The sequence below is a fragment of the Pelophylax lessonae genome (genome assembly GCF_965119305.1).
Source record: "Pelophylax lessonae genome assembly, chromosome: 4".
Lineage (NCBI taxonomy): Eukaryota > Metazoa > Chordata > Amphibia > Anura > Ranidae > Pelophylax > Pelophylax lessonae.
The window spans coordinates 610447462-610468685 of NC_138771.1; the positions used below are offsets into that span (position 1 = coordinate 610447462).

General features: G+C 47.6%; 1 protein-coding gene across 1 annotated transcript in view; it reads right to left on the reverse strand.

Annotated features, from left to right (window-relative positions):
- KHSRP (KH-type splicing regulatory protein) overlaps positions 1-21224 on the reverse strand; it is a 68860-nt gene that overhangs the window by 46772 nt on the left and 864 nt on the right. The window contains exons 2-3 of the mRNA XM_082254850.1: positions 7045-7138; positions 6012-6050 (exon numbers count right to left, since the gene is read on the reverse strand). Of these exons, the coding sequence (XP_082110976.1) occupies positions 6012-6050; positions 7045-7138 (133 nt within the window). The remainder of the gene's footprint in view (positions 1-6011; positions 6051-7044; positions 7139-21224) is intronic.

The following is a 21224-nucleotide window of genomic DNA, read 5'->3' on the forward strand; positions in this document are numbered from 1 at the left end:
GGGTCAAAGTTAGCATTTTCATTCCTCCAAACACGGTGAATCTAGTTAATGCCAAAAGAGTTTAACTTTGGTCTCATCTGACCACAGAACTCTCTAAATCCTTCTCTGAATCATTTAGATCTTCATTGGCATGACTGTACATGTGCCTTCTTGAGGGGGATCTTGTGGGCACTGCAGGAATTCAATGCATGGTGGCATATTGTGTTACCAATGGTTTGTTTGGTGACTGTGGTCCCAACTGCCTTGAGATAATTTGCAAGCTCCTCCCGTATAGTTCTGGGCTGATATCTCACTTTTCTCATGAACTTTTTACCCCATGAGGTGAAATCTTGCATGGAGCGTGAGACCGAGGCCAATCGATTGTCATTTTGTATGTCTTCCATTTGCAAATAATTGCTCCAACAGTTGTCGTCCTCTCACCAAGCTTCTTGCTGATGGTCTTGTAGCCCATTCCAGCCATGTGCAGGTCTACAATCTTGTCCCTGAGGTCCTTTGACAGCTCTTTTCAGGTTTGTAAAGTTTGAATTGAAGATAGATTCGGTTGACAGGTATCTAATACACGAGTTGTCATTAGAAGCACCTTCATAAATTGACAGGACTAACCTGTGTACCACATAAGCAGGTATAGAGAAGGTCATAACAGCCAGCACTCTCATAACTTTCCTTAACGAGATCCAGTCGGTACAACATATCCAAGTCCTCTCTTCTGATATTCTTTGTCCCAAGTAAGATCTTAGTTTCCTTGGCGTCTAGTATATAGCCCAGATAGTTTACCGTTAGACCCTCAGGTAACGGATGCTTGACTGGAGATTTTTTGTCAGTGCTTCTGCTGTGCTGGCAAAGAAAAGAAAATCATCCAAATAAAGGATAACTCCTATATAACTTCCAGATGTAATACCATGGGAGCTGATGAAATTCCAAAAAGGTAGAATATTGAAGGTGAAATGTAGTCTCTGGTCCCCAGACTGCAAATCTCAGGTATTGACATTGGTTTTTCTTTATCGGTATATCTGGACAAGCGTCCTGCAGGTCCACTGGCAGCAATATGCTTCCGGAGTTTTGGGTGTCGGATTGATCTATTGAATGGCTTCAGATTGAGTATAACTCAGAATTTTCCTGACAGTTATCTTCTGGAAAATATGAGAGAGTAAAAACCTTTACCTTCTTATTGTGGGGGACTTTACGTAAGCAGATCCCCCAAAGAGAATATTAGACCACCTGCGTGGAGGAAAAAACGAAGTTCTGCCATTGGTTGACAAATGGTGTTAATCTGCCCCCCACTTGTGAGGTGTCATTGATTGCTTGTTACCCCATTTTTGTTGCCGAAAGGGTGTTCTTGTTTGCTTCCTCTTGAGCTGAGGGAAGCCTCTTTTCTTGTCTGCCAATCCATCGAGTATGGACTTTAGTTCCGGGCCAGAGAAAAGCCTTCCCATGAAGGGAATGCCGCAAAGCTAATTCTTTGAGGCGACGTCCCCAGGCCATGTTTTCAGCCATAGAGCTCTTCTTGCTGCAATGATCAGGGCTGTAGTTCTGATTTCACTGCTGTAGTTGACGCATCGGCCAGGAAAGCTGTTACCTTGTTCAGGGTTGGGATGTTCTGAGCAGTTCTTCCTTGGATGCCCCTCCTTCCAAGTGGTTTTGGAGTTGGTTCAGCCATAGCAAGAGCATGCATGCTGTACATGTGGATGCGATTGCAGGATTTAAATTTGCTGCTCCAGCTTCCCATGATTTTAGTGAGAACTTTCTTGTCCATCAGTTCTTTTAGGGTTCAGGATTTTTTTTTTTTAAAGAAGGAAGAGGTCTGTCTTGTTGGCTATTTTGGAAACAGACATATCAACTTTAAAACATTAGCTCACAAACCTCCGAGAACCGGCATCTGCGTTTTATCGCAGGAGTGAACATTTTTTTTTCCCCGTTCATACCACTCGATAATATTGTTAGAGTTTGGTGAACCAGAAAAGTTTTGTTTTTTTAGGTTGCAAGCCTTTATACATTTTATCATGTAGGATGTAGAGAAAGCTCAGCCTTCTGTTCTTTAATGCCCAACGTGTCCCCAATGGCTCTTAGCAGCTCTTCAGTGCTCTCCAACGGGAAGAGAAGACTCTGAAATTCTCTTTTTCTACGTCCAAGTTAGAGCATTAGTCCATCCTCTGACTCAATCTTTTTCCTGTTTAGATCTGGCAGGATCCTCAGCACTACAGGATGAAGTAGCCTGGCTAGCGGATGGCCAGTTGCTAGGACTTGCGGCAGTAGGGGTCTGAAGATTGTGTATCGCTGTGCTTTGGAAAACTAAATGTACCCCACATTCTCTTGTGGGGTACATTTGGCATGTCTCAGCAGGTCTTTGAAAACCCCGCGATTCTTTAGCAACTAGTTTGCTGATGCATTTTCGACATCGGTTTTGTCCAATCCGAGGATAGTCTGACCGCATGATACATATGCTTTGTTGCTGGTCTTAACCTTTTTTTCTTCTGGAGGCGACAAAAATCACGGCTACACTGAAAAGCTTCAAGGTGCACAGTGGTTTGGTAAATGCATAGGTGACCCCAGCAGCTCTGGTTTACCTTGGGGCTTTCCTTGCTTGCAGGATGTTGCAGCGTCTGACATGGTCAGCTTAAGTGAGCAAATAAAGTAACGCCCTTTTAGGCTCCCTTGCCCCTGCTCCAGGCCCTACCCACCCTGTAAGTGGTATGGGTGGACACATACCTGCCATGAGGCTGTCTCCATTGCAGCTTGCCTGGTTTCCAGAGACCTCAAGGTGTGTGAGGAATCCATGTTTCCAGGTTAAAAACACTGCTTTAGTGAACCCAACGTCACAGGCTCCCATAAGGGAGCTACCGGCAGCGACACAATGGGGGAGTATCCAGCAGAGTAACGTCTTCAATTCACCGACAAGATGTCACCGGCCGGAAACACGTCACCAAAAGACACGATCGACGTCCCAGAATCCAGGCGCCTCCATCTTACTACACCTCAGCTATGCAGAAGGCCACAGCACAGGGAGAGCATGTGGTAAAGGAGAGAGCCAACGGTCGCCCACCCGAGGGATCACAGATGCCCTGTTCACACACCATGAGCCTAGACGAGGATCAGCTGCACAGGGAGACCAGGGAGGCTGTCCCAGGACGCCATAAGCTGGGGGAATGGTTGTCAACCCTCCCCCCCCCCCCCAAAGGAGGAAGAAACCTCAGTCTAAGGGGTCTTTTAATCTCCCCTGTCCTAAGCTGCCTGACCTCCCCAAAGGCCAGCAAAGCAAGAAGGCAACCAGCACAGGACCTGGAGGAAAACAGTCGATCCTGTAGGTCCAAAAGAAACCAGAACCGAGGCATACGCAAACTTTTTTTGACATTGGGTTTCTCGTTTCTAGGTGGGGGGAGCCGTCTCTCAGATGCTGCCCTGGAAGACATGGAGGAAAAAAAAAAAAAACAACACACAAGGGTTGAATGCTTGTCAAGACTAGGGGTAGAGGAATAAGGTGCAATACTCCTCACTCTGGCATGCACACGTCTGTGTATCCAGTCCCCCAAAGTTTCAATAGGACAGCAAGGCCATGGTCGAACAAGGACATCAAAATTACAAAGCAAGGTCAGCAGGCCCGCAATGTATATGGCAACAGAGGAACAGCTGACAAGCTGAAATGGAGGAATAAAAAGGTAAGTTAATAAGCATTTTCCCCTTTGCAGTGTGGGGTGGGTGCTCCCATTGCAAGAGTAGTTTTAATTCCTGGAGTTGAGAACTTATGCAGGCCATACATGGGTCGAATTCCAGACAAATTTTCTTTTGAAAATCAGAAATTTTGTGCGTTTTGCATTGATTTCGACATTCGACCAACCAAGCCTTCAACTTCACCTCATGTTGCTACAGAAAATTTTCATGGCCGGGAAACTGCTTTTCTTTCCAGGTCACAGGTAATGCGAGAAATGCATTCGAAAAAGAACTGCGCATGATTCTCCCATCATGGATTAGAAATTAGTTTGTTTTTCCAAAAATTTCCAACATGCCCTGTCACTCAAATTTGATGGCCACATGAAAATCAGCCTAACTAATAGTACGAAATCCAAAAATTTTTTTTACAATTTTCTAAAAGAAAATTTGATCGGAAATCGACCCATGTATGGCAGCCTTAAGGCATGAATTGATACACTGAGGAAAAAGGGTTGGAGTGCCTTTTTTTGCAGAAAAAAAAAAAAAATCTTTTTTGGAATGTTCCTATTCCCTTTGGCTGCAGATGCACAGGCACGATGTAGACCAGGCATGTCCAACCTGCGGCCCGGGGGCCACATGCGGCCCGGAACCCCAGGCAATGCGGCCCACTGCCCCGACAATTTTTTTTTCTGGGGAGGAAGGAATTTGGGTTGGGGGCATGGCCACAGCGGCTTCCAACTAGCGGTAGGCAGAGGCTGCCTCAGAGGGGAGGGGAGGCGAGCATGTGCAGTGTTTCTGACTACTGCAAATCACTGAAGTGGTCATGGTGGTTAGAGTGTTCCTTTACTATCTCTCAGAAGAAGTAAACCTCTGTATACTGATTCCATTTCATTTGATCATCCTCTAGTTGTGTTAAATTAGTGCGGGGGGAACGGCGGTGCAGGAAGGGTGCAGCGGCATTTTATTACTTATATACAACTATAGTATATATTTTATATGCGGCCCGAGAAAAATTTCTCTACACTCAATGTGGCCCAGAGAAGCCAAAAGGTTAGACACCCATGATGTAGACCATGTGGGGTTGATTTACCAAAACGGGTGCACAAAGAATCGGGTGCAGATGTGCATAGTAACCAATCAGCTTCCAACGTCTGCTTGTTCAAAGATGGAAGCTGACATACTATGCACAGCTGCCCCCGATTTTGTGCACCAGTTTTAGTAAATCAATCCCACTGGGTGTCTACATCGTGCCAGTGTATCTGTGTTCCCAGCCAAAAGAATAGGAAAATTCCAAAAAAAAAAAAAAAAAGGCACTCCAAACCTTTTCCTCAGTGCATCAATTCATGCCTTAAGGCAGCCAAACATGGGTCTAATTCCGAACAAATTCTTTAGAAAATTGTAACCATTTCTGTTCGAATTTCCAACAAGCACACACAGTAAGGCTCAGTTCACCCTACTGGGACCTGAAAGTCGCACGACTTACAGTGCAACTTAGCCATGCGACTTCCTGGCGACCAGAATACAAATTCAAAGCTACTGAAGCGAGGAAGGGGCTACACCGCAGGCAATGCCCAGATAATCTTCCTGTAATGGAGACTAACTTGGAGAGGACTTCCGTTAAAGTAGTACAGGAACCTTTTCTAAAGTCATATCGACTTCAGTGGTGCTAAACAAGACAGCTGTCATTGACGAACATGGGATTTCACAGGTCATGTGACTTGGAGTCTCACAAGTCTAATAGTGTTGTCAATCTAGCCTAGAATATGCCCAACTGGCAGAACCAACAGGTAAAATTTATACAAGAAAAAGTCTGCATTACAGGTTAGATTTTTTCTGTTTAAATGCTACATACACTTTGAAAATCAGGATTCATCCAAAAAAGCAAAATACACATTAATGTTATGTTGAAAATTTGTACAAACATATTGTAGTTAACAAGCTCAACGCTTCCTAGAATTGTTTTAAAGAGGATGGCGATACGTGGCGCTAAAAGTACAAGTGCACTTTAACCTTGATTACTAAAAAGGTTTCACAACAGGAAATCAGACAAATTGCCCCTCACTGAACATCATTTGGTGACTTTAATCGCACAACCTCCATCATCTAGAAGAACTGTGTGCTGCAACATGATTTCTGAGGTCAGTACTCCATGTTAGTTTTGGAATGTTATTAATTCATGTCAGTGAAGGAAATAGTTTGAGACTGAAATATAAATCCAATAGAGGATGTGACCTCTACCCAGTCTATATAATACAAAATCAAAAGTTTTTCTAACATGTCTGAAACCCCAAAACATAAAATCGGAAGAGTGAGGAACTTCAGTAATGTGGTGAGCCAAAAAGAGATAAAACAGGCGTCAAACTTACGTTCGCTCTGCGTGGCCATTTTCTTGCATTCCGGTTGGTCTGAAAAGCAAATAAAGATATTGGATGCCAAAGCAATGGTACAGTCCTAGCGCAATTCATTTTTTTAATCAGGGTTTCTCTTTATACTGCTTTATTTTTCATGAATGTTTAGACCCCGTTCACACTGGGGCGATACGACTTGCCGGGGCGACCTCACAGGTTGCGGCGCGCAGCTCGCACCGCAACCTCAGAGCGGCCGGCACGGACTTCATAACATTGAAGTCAATGCAGGTCGCTCCAGGTCGCCCTAAAGAAGCTCCGGACCCTTTTTCTAAGTCGGAGCGACTTGTGTCGCTCCTATTAGAACGGGTCCACAGCTTCTCTATGGCAGGCGACCTGTCAGGCGACCAGGTCGCCTGACAGGTCACCCCAGTGTGAACGGGGTCTAAATCTGATAATCCGCTTTAATTTCGGTTTAGAAATTTAGTTTGGGCCAAGCTGGCCCAAACAAACTATTTCAGTAACGTGCAGCTGCTGGGTGTGCTGTAGCTGAGGCTACATAAAGCCTACAGCTCTGTGTTCCGAGCATAAGAGACCTTCCTGTCTCACACCCAGAACTAAATAGTGTCAGTCTGAGTGGAGCTCAGCCATTCATAGGCAGCTTTGTATATCAATGAATACAAATCTTCCTCTTATTGGCTGAGTCAGATTGTGACATCAGCCCGCCTCTCTGATTCAGCTGATCAGTGGAACCTTTGTATTCATGGATAGAACATAAAGCAATCTATGAATGGCTGAGCGCTACTCAGAAGAAACCATTTTATTTGGGGTCAGAGACATGAAGGTCTCATCTTGCACCCAGAACACAGTGTGATATGCTGCATGTAGCCTCAGCTACACACAGTTTATAAAGCACACCCAGCAGCCACACGTTTGTGAAGGAAATCGTTTATTTGGGCAAGCTGGAGATCAGCTTCAAGCCTCCTTGTTTACTTAGTTTTCCAGACGGAAATAAAAAAAAAAAAAAAAAAAAAAAAAAAAACACATTTTTTACCTCCATCTTCAAGCTGCCTCTTCTGTCCGCCAAAGTTGAAATCTGGGGTGTTATTCACTCCACCGGTGGCCTCACCGCCAATTTTTGCTGCAATCTGTAAGACAAAGGAAATGGATTCTCAAATCACTGTTTTCTAATCATTAATGGGGTCAAATTAACTTTCATTTTCAACCACAGTGACAAAATTCAAAGCAGGGATTCCTTAAATCAACAAAAAAAAAAAAAACACAAAGAACATAGCTTGAATAAAAGGGGGACAGAGTAAAGCAGCGGGGCCCAGACCAACCCCTTAGTGCTCACTCACATAAGAAGCATCACAAAGTTCTACAAATATCTGTTGACCCTGCCAGTGAAGTTCACTCAATGCCTGTTTTCTGCAATGGTGTGACGATGCAGAACTGTTCCTAAATTGAGCGCAGAGATGTCACTCATGTATGCTGGGCCTGCTTACACTACAGTAGGATGGGGAGACGAACACCCATTCCCGCCCACTGATTTCTTGATTGACAGCACTGCCTCTGCTGTTGAAACCCTCCCATTGTGTTGCAGTGCCTGAAAGCGTGTGATGCACAAATAGAGGATCTGGTTCAGTCAGTAAGGGTAAAAATGGGATTTTTCAATTACCGTAAAATACATTTGTCTGATGTTCACAGCTCCTGATTCTTAATCATTGGGTTATACTGTCCCCTACAGGAGTAAGACACGAGGCAGGAAAAAGCTTGACTACGACTATGGGCAGTCCTAGGGCGTATACTCCCACTATCATATATAGGCAATCAGTTTTGTTACAAGTAGTGTCAGAAGAAAGCCAACTCCACAGAGGGTTGGGTCTTGTGTCCACCGATTAACATCAGAGAAATGGATTTTACGGCAAGTCAAAAATCCCATTTTCTTTTTCGTTCATTAATGGACAATGCTGATTCTTAACCATTGGTACATCCCAAAGCAGTGTTAAACATGAGGGGTTGGGAAAAAAAGCAGAATTCCAAAGACTAAACCAGGTAACATTAAGCTCACCTGAAAAAGAAATACACCCTCAAAGAAGACCAGGTCCTTTAAACAGCCAGCAAAACCTTGCGGCCAAAAGCACAGATGCCAACACATCCACTTTAAAACATTTTGTAAAAGTGTGCACCGACAACCAGGTGGCCGCCTTGCAAACCTGCATCACTGATGCTTGATGACGGAAAGCCCAGGAGACACTAAGCGCCCTAGTAGAGTGCTCGTGACAGGGAAAGGAGGAACCTGACCCCTGATGCAATAGGCCGGAACCATCATCTGTCTGATCCATCTGGAAATGGGTCGCAGAAGAAGCGGACAACCCTTTGAGAGGTCCATCCATGAGCACAAATAGAGTCTGACTTTCTAAATCACTCCGTAGCTGCCAGGTACACCCTAATTGCCCGCACCACAAGGCATGCAAGGTAATTTCCTTGACGTTTAGCCTGGGACACAGGGAAGGCAACACAATGTCTTCAAATGACAGTCAGAGACCACCTTAGGAAGGAATCACGAACAGGGCAAAGCATCACCTTCCCTTGTGAATCACCATAAAGGAGGACAGGATAGCGCGACCAGTTCTGACACCCTGCGTGCAGAAGCTATAGCCACACAAAAAAAAAAAAAAACCCACTTTCCAGGCCAGTGCAAGCTGGAAAATCTCACAAATATTTTCAAAGGGAGGAATCTGTAGAGCCAAAAGCACCACATTAAGATCCCAGGGTGGCAACAGGGCCCGCACTAAAGGAATGAAAAGTAGGACACCCAGAAGAAAAAAAAAGGTACGCACCAGAGAGTGGGAGACCCAAGGTTGTTGGAAAAGGACGGCCAAAGTCAATATCTGGCCTTGATGGTACCCACAGTTGAAGGTTAAGAGCCGATCCACCGAGAAGGAGCGAGAATGAACCCCAAGACACTCACACCACACAATGTACGTCTTCCACGTACGATGGTAGATCTTCCTAGAAGTAGATTTCCTAGCTTTCAACACCGTAGGAATCACACACTCCACACTCACACACTCCACACTGGACAAACCTCCATCCTTCAGCACCTGGCGTTCAACAGCCAAGCCGTCAAAGCCAACGACTAAAGCAGGATGGAAGATCAGTCCTTGGGACAGCAGATCCTCCTTAAGAGGAAGCCCCCAAGGAACATCGGGCTGAAAGAATCGGTTAGCCCACCTTAGAATGCCTGCTACTTACAGAGCCACCAGGACATTACTTGTGCCCCCTTGATTGACAGACCATGGCATTGTCCAAATGAATTTGTACCGGACATCCCTGAAGATGAATAGTCCAATGAGCCAGGCAAAGGCTGATCAGGGAGTTGCAGAACATTAAATCGGCAGTTAGGACTCTGCCAGTGTCCAGACCCCCCTGAGCACATCTGTGCTGAGGACGCCTCCCCACCTGGATAGGCTGGCATCCGTGGTGACAACCGTCCAGTACAGGGGGGGGGAGAAAGCATTTTCCCTGTTGAAGTGCCAGAGAACTAAGCCATCTCTAGAAACCGTGGCTCCTTGTCCCATTTCACCAGAATCTCTTTAGCAGAGATCTTGTGAGGAACTGTGCAAACAGACCGCCTCGAGGGTGGACACCATCAGACCCAGCATGCAAGCCCGGGGGGATGAGTGTCTGCTGAACAGAAGCCAAGTTGCCTGCTGCAATGTCTGGAGTTTTTCCAGAGGAAGAAACACTGGCTGAGGCCGAGTCCAGAGTCAGACCCAGATAGTCCAGTATTTAAGGACAGAACCAAAAGCAGACTCCCAAGGTTCAGAATCCAACCGAACTCCCTCAGAGTTTTGCAATCTCCAGTTGTCCATCAGAGCAGTCGGAGACTCAGCTCGCAGAAGATCGTCCAAGTACCCCAGTACCGCCATCCCCCGCTGACTGAAACAATGCCAGCACCAGGGTCAACACTTTTGTGAAGATCCGAGGAGCGGATGCGAGACCAAAGGTCCACGGCACAAACCGATAATGCTCCTCGCCCACCGCAAAACAGAGGAAGCGCTAGTGACCGGCACATATTAGAATGTGCAGTTAGGCGCCCTTGATGTCGATAGAAGCGAAAAGAATTCCCCCTGACGTAGGGGCGCCACTACCATGTGAATGTAGTCCACTCAGAACTTCTGTACTCGCACCAGCAGTGTTGCGCCTTGAGGTCCAGAATTGTACGTACCTTGCCTTCCTTCCAGAATACAAAAGAGGTTTGCGTAAAAACCCCTGAAAACGTTTCCAAAAATCGGAACAAATCACCCCCTGAAGGCACAAATCTTGCACTACCTTAAGAGACCCATAAGTGATCTGGGGACAAGAGCAGGTTGGAAGGGTAGAACTTTTCCGGAGGATAAGACCAAACTCGATCTGGTAGCCTGACCAGATAACTTAGTGGACCCCACGTGCCCTATACCAGGGAGGTCCATGGAATCCGGAAACCAGCTAGGACATCCCCCCACCCCAGATACAGGCGAGATAAAAAGCACACATACATACAAGTGCTAAAGTTCCTTCAACATAAAATAATGACTAAATGCTTAAGAAAAGGGGGGGGGGGGGTAATCAGTCCAAAATAAATTAGTATGGAATGTCAATATAAAAACAGTCCAGTTGGATAGGAAATACAACTGCACAAAGTAGCTCTTCTCAGAAGTGAGGAAAAGTATGGAACGGATACAGAAAGCACAGAACAGCGCTCTAAGTGAAGACTGATTTAGTATGGTATATTAAAACAAATGTAGCAACTCACAAGAGACAAGGAATGAAGAGGTTGATGTAAATTTATAGCACAATGCTCTTCTAGGTGGTGCCATCCATTCACATGCAATGACACATCCGAAGTGAACCATCCGTCACAGGAGGAAATAAGCCGGCTACCTCCTGTGGATAGCCGGGTCCCAGGCAGTGCTGTAATGCGGAAGTGGAGGTGGAATGAAGTCTGCGGCATCACCAGGAAGCTGCTGAAAGCACAACGCGTTTCTAAGCATGTGCCATGTGAATGGACATGTACGCTTTCATCAGTGCACCTAATAGAAAATAGCCCCCTTAAAAAGGGGGCCACCTGCCATGCACGAGTGCGCAAGCAGGGTACCCCGATGGTCCCACATTGCTAAAAGTGGCATTGCAGCAGCCCGCAAGCCATGGCCTAAATTTTTGGGGAGGCACAGCCACAAGTGCACTGATCCCAGCCCGGCAGATGCCCAAAGGAAGAGGGGGGCTTCAGCTAAACGCACTGGGGTCACCCCACCCCAACTCGGCCTATAAGGCTGCAGGATTTAGGGGGAAAAAAAAAATGTTTTAACAACTAAATTATACCAACTGTTAATATATTGAATTCATCAAATGAAGAATTTGATTTTTGAAGGTGAGGAATGTGCAATTTTGCTCTGCAAGATGCAACTAAAGTGATTGTTAAGAAAAAAAAAAAAAAAAAAAAACACTTTACAAACATGTTTTACTTACCTTCCCTATGCAGAGCAGGTAACAGAGCAGCCTGGATCCTCTTCTTTTTGGGTCACTCTTCTCTTCGGCTCTCCTGGCCCCTCCCTCCTGTTGAGTGTCCCCACAGCAAGCAGCTTGCTATGGGGGCACCCAAGCCGAGTCACAGCTCCTTGTGTCCATTCAGACACGGAGTTGCGACCTGAACCCCCCCCCCTCCCCCCCAATTGGCTGAATGATTTTTATTGACAGCAGCGAGAGCCAATAGCACCACACTGCTGTCTCGGCCAGTTTGGGGGGGGGGGTGGAGTCACGGGCAGCTTGGACACTCCCGCAACATCGCTGGATAGAGATGGGCTGAGGTAAGTATTGGGGGAGGGAAGCTTCTGCACAAAAGAACCTTCTGCTCTTACAATTCCTTTCAGTGAATCAAACAAACAATACAATTGAAATGTGAGATAGCGGAAAATGAGACATGCCCCAGAGGAATGTAGGCAAATCTCTGCCTTCTAAAATGTGTCATTAACAGAAGACAATAAGTTTCACGCTTTAAAAAAGGAAAACCGATGACCGGCTCTAGACTACTTTATGCATTTACATACTTGGTGCTTCATTGGAAGAAAAAGAAAAAAAGAAAAAAAAAAAAAAAAAAAAAAGCATGTTTGCAGAGCTAAATAGCTAAAGCTGAAATACTTACAGATACAAGAGAGTCAGAACAGTGACGAAATGTTAACATTTTACTATAGAGATAAAGGGTTGTTATCGCTGAGCCCTCATTGGGGCGATAACCTTTCCTTCCTGTCCTGCTGGGGGGTGCCCAGAGGTAAGATAATGTGAGGGGGGGGGGGTCCCTTATGGGGATAGAGAGGGCAAGAGGACCAATTTTCAATTACAGTAAAGTGAGGAAAGGTTAGAAATTCTGTAAGGGTTCTATTGACGACTTGGGTCTTTTTTTGGTGGGGCCAAAAAAAAAAAAAAAAGAAAAAAAAAAATGTAAATATCCCCCATAGACAATACAAATCCTACATTAGTGCCAAAACATCAGTCTATTCAAGCAAGGGGTTAATAGCCAACTATGCCCGCCCTTTCCACCCACCTCCTCCATTCATAGCAGCTGTACTACAGCTTCCATGAACAAAAAGCGCTCTAAAGGAAAGGGAAATGAAAGGTCCACCTAATCCATTCATAGAACTTTATTTACTCATGGAAGCCATTGTCCAACTTATATGAATGGTGGAGGGGGAGGAAAGTGTGGGCATAATTGGCTCTCGAGTGCCTATGACAGGTCCTTAAGCTCCATTAACCCCTGCAGCACCAGAAGAATTTGGCAGCGGGGGGAATCAGAAGATAGAAAAAACACCAACTTAATCTGCAGTCAGGGGCACAAGGGACACGTTGAATTGACCAAGGTCCCCTGTACTGATTTTATTTTTACTAAACTTAGAGACTTTAAAGAAATAAAGTCATGAAATGGGAGAGCGGGGGGGGGGGGCTATGCAGTCCATTATTTATGACCAGTACTGTTTCAACCTCTACAGCAGGGTTTCCCAAACTATGGCCCTCCAGTTCAGGAACTACAATTCCCATCATGCCTAGTCATGTATGTGAATGTCAGAGTTTTACAATGCCTCATGGGATGTGTAGTTTTGCAACAGCTGCAGGGCCGTAGTTTGGGAATCCCTGCTCTACAGACTATAACTAACTTCCCTATGAAAGGCTCTGTATGTGCAGGGTCTGTACACAGCAATTCAACAAATAAACCAATATCAATGAGCGCCACAAGGTCATACAATCCACCAACCAAAACTATTTGGAGAAAAAAAAAAAAAAAATGTTTTAAGACCTGCTATTCATCCAATGTAAAATTCACTGGTCACACCAACATAGAATAACCCCATTCATTCTGCCTTCCCCAACCCACGTTACTAGGTCACAGATCACCATTCCTCTGTGCACACCTATATTACATCATGCTTGCAGATGCACACAAGCAATTGAACATTTTTAGCACTATGTACTGTGACACGGGCCATTAGAATACAACACATGAACGCTGTGCAGTAGAACATACCAGCAAAAACACTAATCATGCTAAGTGACAAAAAAGATGCTGCTGCTTGCAGAACAGTTGTGTGTATTTGTGACCCCTGGACAGACAACCTGAGACAGATTTGCACAGCTTAGAAGCAGATTTAAAAAAAGGGGTGACCCATATTCAGCCAGTCCAGGCTCTGGAGAGATCCCAAAGTCAAGCATTTATCGTTGAGATCCATCCAGATGCCTGGACCGGCAGCTGGCTCAGCCTCTCAGGGCGACGCTGAGAGCCTGTCCCTCACTCGTCTGATCGCTCAGTTCTCAGTGTAGAGACGGCAGAGAACAGATGCTGCATCGGATCGGAACCTCTAGAAGAGGAAAGACGTATAGCAGGCAATACTGGCCACAAAAGGAGCCACCAGTGTGTCTGTGGCGTCAGACCATGTGACAAAACTAAGAACCTTCCTGTTGAGACGAGAGACTAACAGGACCACCCCAGGAGTTCCCCACAGGAGACAACTGATGAAGCACCTCCGGAGGAAATGTCCAGTATATCGATAGGTAGTCTGGATTCTTCCAGAGTCCAGACACCCTGAGCACAATCCCTGCCTAAAACGTCACCCCACTCGGACTGACTGGCATCCGTGGCGACCACTGTCCAGTACAGGGGAAAGAAGATTTTTCCTTGTCAAAGAGCCAGAGAGCAAAGCCATCGAATCAGAGACCCTCTCGTACCCCCACTCAACAGGATCAGATTGTCTAGAGAGGCTGGATTTTTGCCCCACATGGCAAGAATCTCTCTCTGCAGAAGTCTCGTGAGGAATTGTACAAACGGAAGCGCCTCAAAAAGGTAGACACCATCAGACACAGCACCCGCATGCCAGTCCTGAAAGACGACTGACTGCTGGACAACAGGCCGAATTCATCCATCAGATTTTGGAGCTTGTCCCATGGGCTGAAAAAACCTGGCTAAAGGGCCATACACACTAAGATTTTCTGAAGACTTTTTCCTTCAGATTTACCTTTTCTATGTAGTGCAAGGGCCTGCCAGATTGCATACAAATTGAAAGTGTTTAGGTCTGACCTCATATTATATGGTTTTGGTAAATCTAAAGGAAAAAAAGTCTTCAGAAAATCTTATAGTGTGTATGGCCCATAAGGCAGAGTCCAGAGCAGACCCAAATAGTCCAACTACATGGACGGAACCAGAACCAATACCTGGAAAATTTCCAACTAAACTACTGTAGTGTCCGCACAGTAATCTCCGGTTGTCCGTCAGAGCAGTCGGAGACTCTACTCGCAGAAAAAGATCATCCAGGTACCGCATACCCACCGCTGACGCAACAATGCCAACACTTTGTGAAGACCCGAGGCAAGAGCTCTAGCCCACTGCAAGCGGAGGAGGTGCGAATGACCGACATATACAATCGGAATATGAAGGTAAGCGTCCTTGATATCGGTAGAGGCCAGAAGAGCCCCTTGATTTAGGGATGCCACTTCTGTACAAATGGAATCCATTCAGAACATCTGTACCTGCACAAGTGATTCAGAGCTTAGAGGTCCAAAATTGGCCATACCTCGCTTTCCTTCCTGGGGCATGTAAACAGGTATGAATAAAACCCATGAAAAGAAGGTTTTCATTCTGAGTTCAGGACAATCACCCCTTATAATAGCAAGTCTTGCATCGCCCAGAAGAGACCTCGCGGGCGGTCTGGGGATAAACACAGGTAGGAAAGAAAGAACCTCTCTGGAGAATAAGTCTGAAACTTGATCCTGTAGCCGGACCGAATCAGCTCGTGTTCCCACTTGTAATGAATCAGGGAGGTCCAGAAGGACCCCCCTCTTGGCTTAGCAGACCAGGTCCTATTGGAACCTCTGGGTGGAGGTCCTTACAGACTTAGATCCCTTATTTTGAAATCCTGCAGGGAAGGACCGAACAGGTGATCCCCCCACAAAGGGTAGAAGATCAGCTAAGGCCTTCTTGGAAGTCTGGTCTGCAGACCAGCATTTCAGCCATATCCTGCGGCGAAGGACCACTGCTGTCACGGACAGCCTAGGGACTAAGGGAGCCGCATCCCGCGAGAGATCACAGACAAACTGCAACCCCTGCAAATGCAGGGAGAAGCTGTTCCCTCTCCAGATCCTAGCACAAACACTTTCCCATTTAAAAAAGAAAAAATTGCCAGGACCAGATATCCCAGCAAGGAACTAGATCCTAAATGGCCATACACACTAAGATTTTCTGAAGACTTTTTCCTTTAGACTTACCAAAACCATATAATATGAGGTCAAACCTAAACACTTTCAATTTGTATGCAATCTGGCAGGCCTTTCTACTACATAGAAAAGGTAAATCTGAAGGAAATCTAACCACAAAAGTTGGATAGTGTGTATCCATCTTTACTCCTGACTAGGCAGGAAAAAATAACAGAGTACCTATAGCAGGCAGTGGGAGTATATCCCCTGGGACTGCCCCATAGGCGTGGTAAAGCTTTCTCCTGCCTAGTGTCCTACTCTTTTTTTTCTTCTACAGCCGACTGCATCGCTGCATTCTTGATCTTTAAAAAGTGTTACTAAACCCAGGACCCTGCAGTCACTATATCTGGTCTTCCACAGCACACAAAACAAGGATATGCAATTATTTTAGTAAAACTGCTTAACACCTTTTTTATCAGCAGTATGTAGCAGTCGTGTGACTTCCAGTATCTGGTTAAAGCTTGTAGGAGGAATTTTCATTCTCCCACAACTGTCCAATGAGAATGCAGGAACACTGACACTGTCTGGACAGTGCTGATCGGCCCTGTGCTGATCACATGTGCTTTCACAAGAAAAAAAAAAAAAAAGACGCCCCAATCGAAACCTGCTCTGATTGTACACAGCAGAAATCTGAGAGCAGATCCCGGGGCAGGGCCTGCTGATCGGCTGTATCCAATCACAGTCCAGAGCTCTGTGTTGATAATCAACACAGTGCTCTGTACAGAGGGAACGATCTTGGTTTCTTATCCCTGCTGAGCATGGATAAGAAACCAAGATTAGTAAAAAACACACATTATTAGGCATACATTAAACCCCTTGATTGCCCCCGATAACCCCTTCCCAGCCAGCGTCATTAGTACAGTGACAGTGTATAGCAGGGATCCTCAAACTACGGCCCTCCAGCTGTTGTGGAACTACACATCCCATGAGGCATTGTAAAACTGACATTCACAAACATGACTAGGAATGATGGGAATTTTATTTCTGGAACAACTGGAGGGCCATAGTTTGGAGACCCCTGGTGTATAGCATTAGTACTGATCACTGTATTAGTGCCACTGGTGAGGTCAGTGACAGTCTGTTGCGCTATCACAGTCCCATTATAAAATCACTGATCACCGCTATTAGTAAAAGAAAAAAAAAAGAAAAACCCTATCTATATATTATAGACACTAACTTTCACACATACCAATATACACTATTGGGATTTTTTTTAATCGAAAACGTATTGGAATACATTTTGGCCCCAAAAAAAAAAAAAAAATGTATATTTTGGATAGGTTCTGTAGCTGAAAGTAAAAAAAAAAAAATTATCTTCAAAACTTACGGGATTTTTCATTTATATAAAAAAAAAAAAAAAAAAAACAAACCCAGTGGTGATCAAATATCACAAAAAGAAAGCTTCATTTGTGTGAAACAAAATTATATAAATGTTTTGTTTGTGTACAGTGTTGCATGACCGCGCAATTACCAGGTAAAGTAACGCAGTGCAGTGAGCGATTTGATAGTTGGGAGGAAAACAAAACATGGAATCCAGAACCTCATTGGGATCTGTGATGGGAGCCAAAAAAGTGTGTGGCTGGGCAATGCCGGGGGAAGGGTACACTGTTTCATTATTAAAGGCTTGTCCTCTTCTAAATGAATTTCTCCTAGAAGAGTCCTCTCTTATTTTTATAACTACCCCAGGGACACTCTCAGATACCTAAGAGGATAGAGCTGGCTGTAGACTATACTGAGAATTGTTCACCCATTACTGGACCCAGAACTCACACATACCTTTTGGGAAAGATGCATGCAGGAGAGAATAGCCAACATGAAACACTGTTCCAGCTTACCAATCTGTATAAATATCACCCCCTACCCCACAATTTATCCAACCCCCATCCTGTCCAACTCTCAGAAAGCTGTCCCTCGCTTCCTCTAACCACCCAGCCTTCTGCCCAACTCTCAGCTGGGAGTCGTGTCTCATTCCTTCCTCCAACGGTCCTCATGCTCCTCAAGCTGAGAGTCACCGTTCTGTCTTCTACCAGACTCCCAGCTGAGTGGTGTCCCCACTTCTCTAATTACCCACCAAGGTACCCGACTCTCCAAGTAATGTTGCCACTTCCTCTAACCAGACGGCCTTCTGACCGATTCACATCCCTGAATTTTCTAACCACCTGGCTTGCTACCCACCTAAGCCGAGAGTCTTGCACGCGCTTCCGCTACCAGCCGGTATGTCTGCCCAACTATCAGCTGAGAATCGTGTGCCTGCATCCTTTGACCGGCCATTATGCTGCCTGACTCTTAGAGTCTCGTGGCCCCACTTCCTCAGCTGCTATACTGCCCAAACCTCACCTGAGAGTCATGTCCCTGCATACACAAACCACCAAGCATGCGTCCTAGCTCTCAGCTGAGAGTCATGGCCCCCTTTTCTAATCAACCACTAAGTTGGCTGACTCTCAGCCAAGAGTCGTGCCCCTGCTTCCTCTATTAGCAGCCATGCTGCCCAACCCCCAGCTGAGAGTCGTGTCCCTCTTCCTCTGATCAGCCACTATGCCAGTTGATCCGCGAGTTGCGTCCCCGCTTTATCAGCAATCTCCCCAAACTACATGCTGAGCCATGCTGTCTGACTAAGCTCAGAGTAGTGCCCCCATGTAATAAACTCAGCTGCCTGACTCTCAGGTGAGAATTGGGTCCCCCCCCCCCTCCTTTAATCAGCCACTGTGCTGTCCAACTCTCAGCTGATTATCATGTCCCCCACATCATCCAAGCAGCTGCCACAAGCTCAGATGAGTTGTGCCCCTGCTTTCTCCAATCACCGGCTATACTGCCCGACTCACAGCTAAGAATTGCATTCCCCTTCCTCCAATCAGGAACCGTGCTGCCCAACTCTCAGCTGAGAATTAGTTTCCCTCTTGCCATTTACCCAGCCTGCTGCCTGACTCCAAGCTGAGTATTACATCCCCCCTCCTCTAACCGGCCAGTCTGCTGCCCGACTCTCAGCAAAGAGTCATGACCATGCCGCCCGACTCTCAGATGATGCAAAGAGAGAAGAGTCTCATCCCCCCCCGCCCCCAACACGTTGCCCCCCATTACGCCCAGCTGGTGGGGTCAAACTCATTGGGGGTGTGACCTGCACAGAACCCGGGCTTAGGCCGTTTTCACTTTCCACACATAAAGGTCTTGTTGTGATATGCAGCTTATGGGACTCTTCTCTCTTTGCATCGGTATCCACGGAGCTGGGGTGTCCCCCGACCTTCCTGAACTCCCAGCAGCCGATAACAGAAGAGAACCCCTCAGAGCCTCGAGCAGCACCTGTAGCTTTGGCATTGACTCTTTAATGAGTAGTGCCCCTGCTTCCTCCAATCAGCCACCATTATTCCCCGACCCTCAACTGAGAGTCGTGTCCCCTCTTCAGCTATTTATTCAGCCTGCTGTCCCCGACTCTCGGCTCACAATCACATCCTCTAAACAGCCTCTGTGCTGCCTGACTTATAGCTGAGAGTTAGGTCACCTCTTCCACTACATAGCGAATCAACTAACCCACTGAATGTCAGCCAATATGGAGTCTCTTCCTCCAACCGGCATCCATATTGGCCAACCCTCACCAGAGGGTTGTGTCCCCACGTCCTGTACCGGTTACCTTGATTGGTCAACACACTGGCTCAGCCCCCACCTATTCTCTGCCCCTGCACACTGGCTCGGGGGCCGCCCCCTATCCTCTGCCCATTGGCTCGGGGGCCCCCCTATCCTCTGCCCATTGGCTCGGGGGCCCCCCTATCCTCTGCCCATTGGCTCGGGGGCCCCCCTATCCTCTGCCCATTGGCTCGGGGGCCCCCCTATCCTCTGCCCATTGGCTCGGGGGCCCCCCTATCCTCTGCCCCTTGGCTCGGGGGCCCCCCTATCCTCTGCCCCTACACATTGGCTCGGGGCCCCTACACATTGGCTCAGGCAACCCACCCTCTGCCCCTACACATTGGCTCGGGGCCCCTATCCTCTGCCCCTACACACTGGCTCGGGGCCCCCTATCCTCTGCCCCTACACACTGGCTCGGGGCCCCCTATCCTCTGCCCCTACACATTGACTTGGGCCCCCCTACACATTGGCTCGGGCCCCCCTATCCTATGCCCCTACACATTGGCTCGGGGCCCCTATCCTCTGTCCCTACACATTGGCTCGGGCCCCCTATCCTCTGCCCCTACACACTGGCTCGGGGCCCCTATCCTCTGCCCCTACACACTGGCTCGGGGCCCCTATCCTCTGCCCCTACACACTGGCTCGGGGCCCCTATCCTCTGCCCCTACACACTGGCTCGGGGCCCCTATCCTCTGCCCCTACACATTGGCTCGGGGCCCCTATCCTCTGCCCCTACACATTGGCTCGGGGCCCCTATCCTCTGCCCCTACACATTGGCTCGGGGCCCCTATCCTCTGCCCCTACACATTGACTTGGGCCCCCCTACACATTGGCTCGGGGCCCCCTATCCTCTGCCCCTACACATTGGCTCGGGGCCCCTATCCTCTGCCCCTACACATTGACTTGGGCCCCCCTACACATTGGCTTGGGGCCCCTATCCTCTGCCCCTACACATTGGCTCGGGGCCCCTATCCTCTGCCCCTACACATTGACTTGGGCCCCCCTACACATTGGCTCGGGGCCCCCTATCCTCTGCCCCTACACATTGGCTCGGGGCCCCTATCCTCTGCCCCTACACATTGACTTGGGCCCCCCTACACATTGGCTTGGGGCCCCTATCCTCTGCCCCTACACATTGGCTCGGGGCCCCTATCCTCTGCCCCTACACATTGGCTCGGGGCCCCTACACATTGACTTGGGCCCCCCTATCCTCTGCCCCTACACATTGACTTGGACCCCCCTACACATTGGCTCGGGGCCCCCTATCCTCTGCCCCTACACATTGGCTCGGGGCCCCCTATCCTCTGCCCCTACACATTGGCTCGGGGCCCCCTATCCTCTGCCCCTACACATTGGCTCGGGGCCCCCTATCCTCTGCCCCTACACATTGGCTCGGGGCCCCTATCCTCTGCCCCTACACATTGGCTCGGGGCCCCTATCCTCTGCCCCTACACATTGACTTGGGCCCCCCTACACATTGGCTCGGGGCCCCCTATCCTCTGCCCCTACACATTGGCTCGGGGCCCCTATCCTCTGCCCCTACACATTGACTTGGGCCCCCCTACACATTGGCTTGGGGCCCCTATCCTCTGCCCCTACACATTGGCTCGGGGCCCCTATCCTCTGCCCCTACACATTGACTTGGACCCCCCTACACATTGGCTCGGGGCCCCCTATCCTCTGCCCCTACACATTGGCTCGGGGCCCCCTATCCTCTGCCCCTACACATTGGCTCGGGCCCCCCTATCCTCTGCCCCTACACATTGGCTCGGGGCCCCTATCCTCTGCCCCTACACATTGACTTGGGCCCCCCTACACATTGGCTCGGGGCCCCCT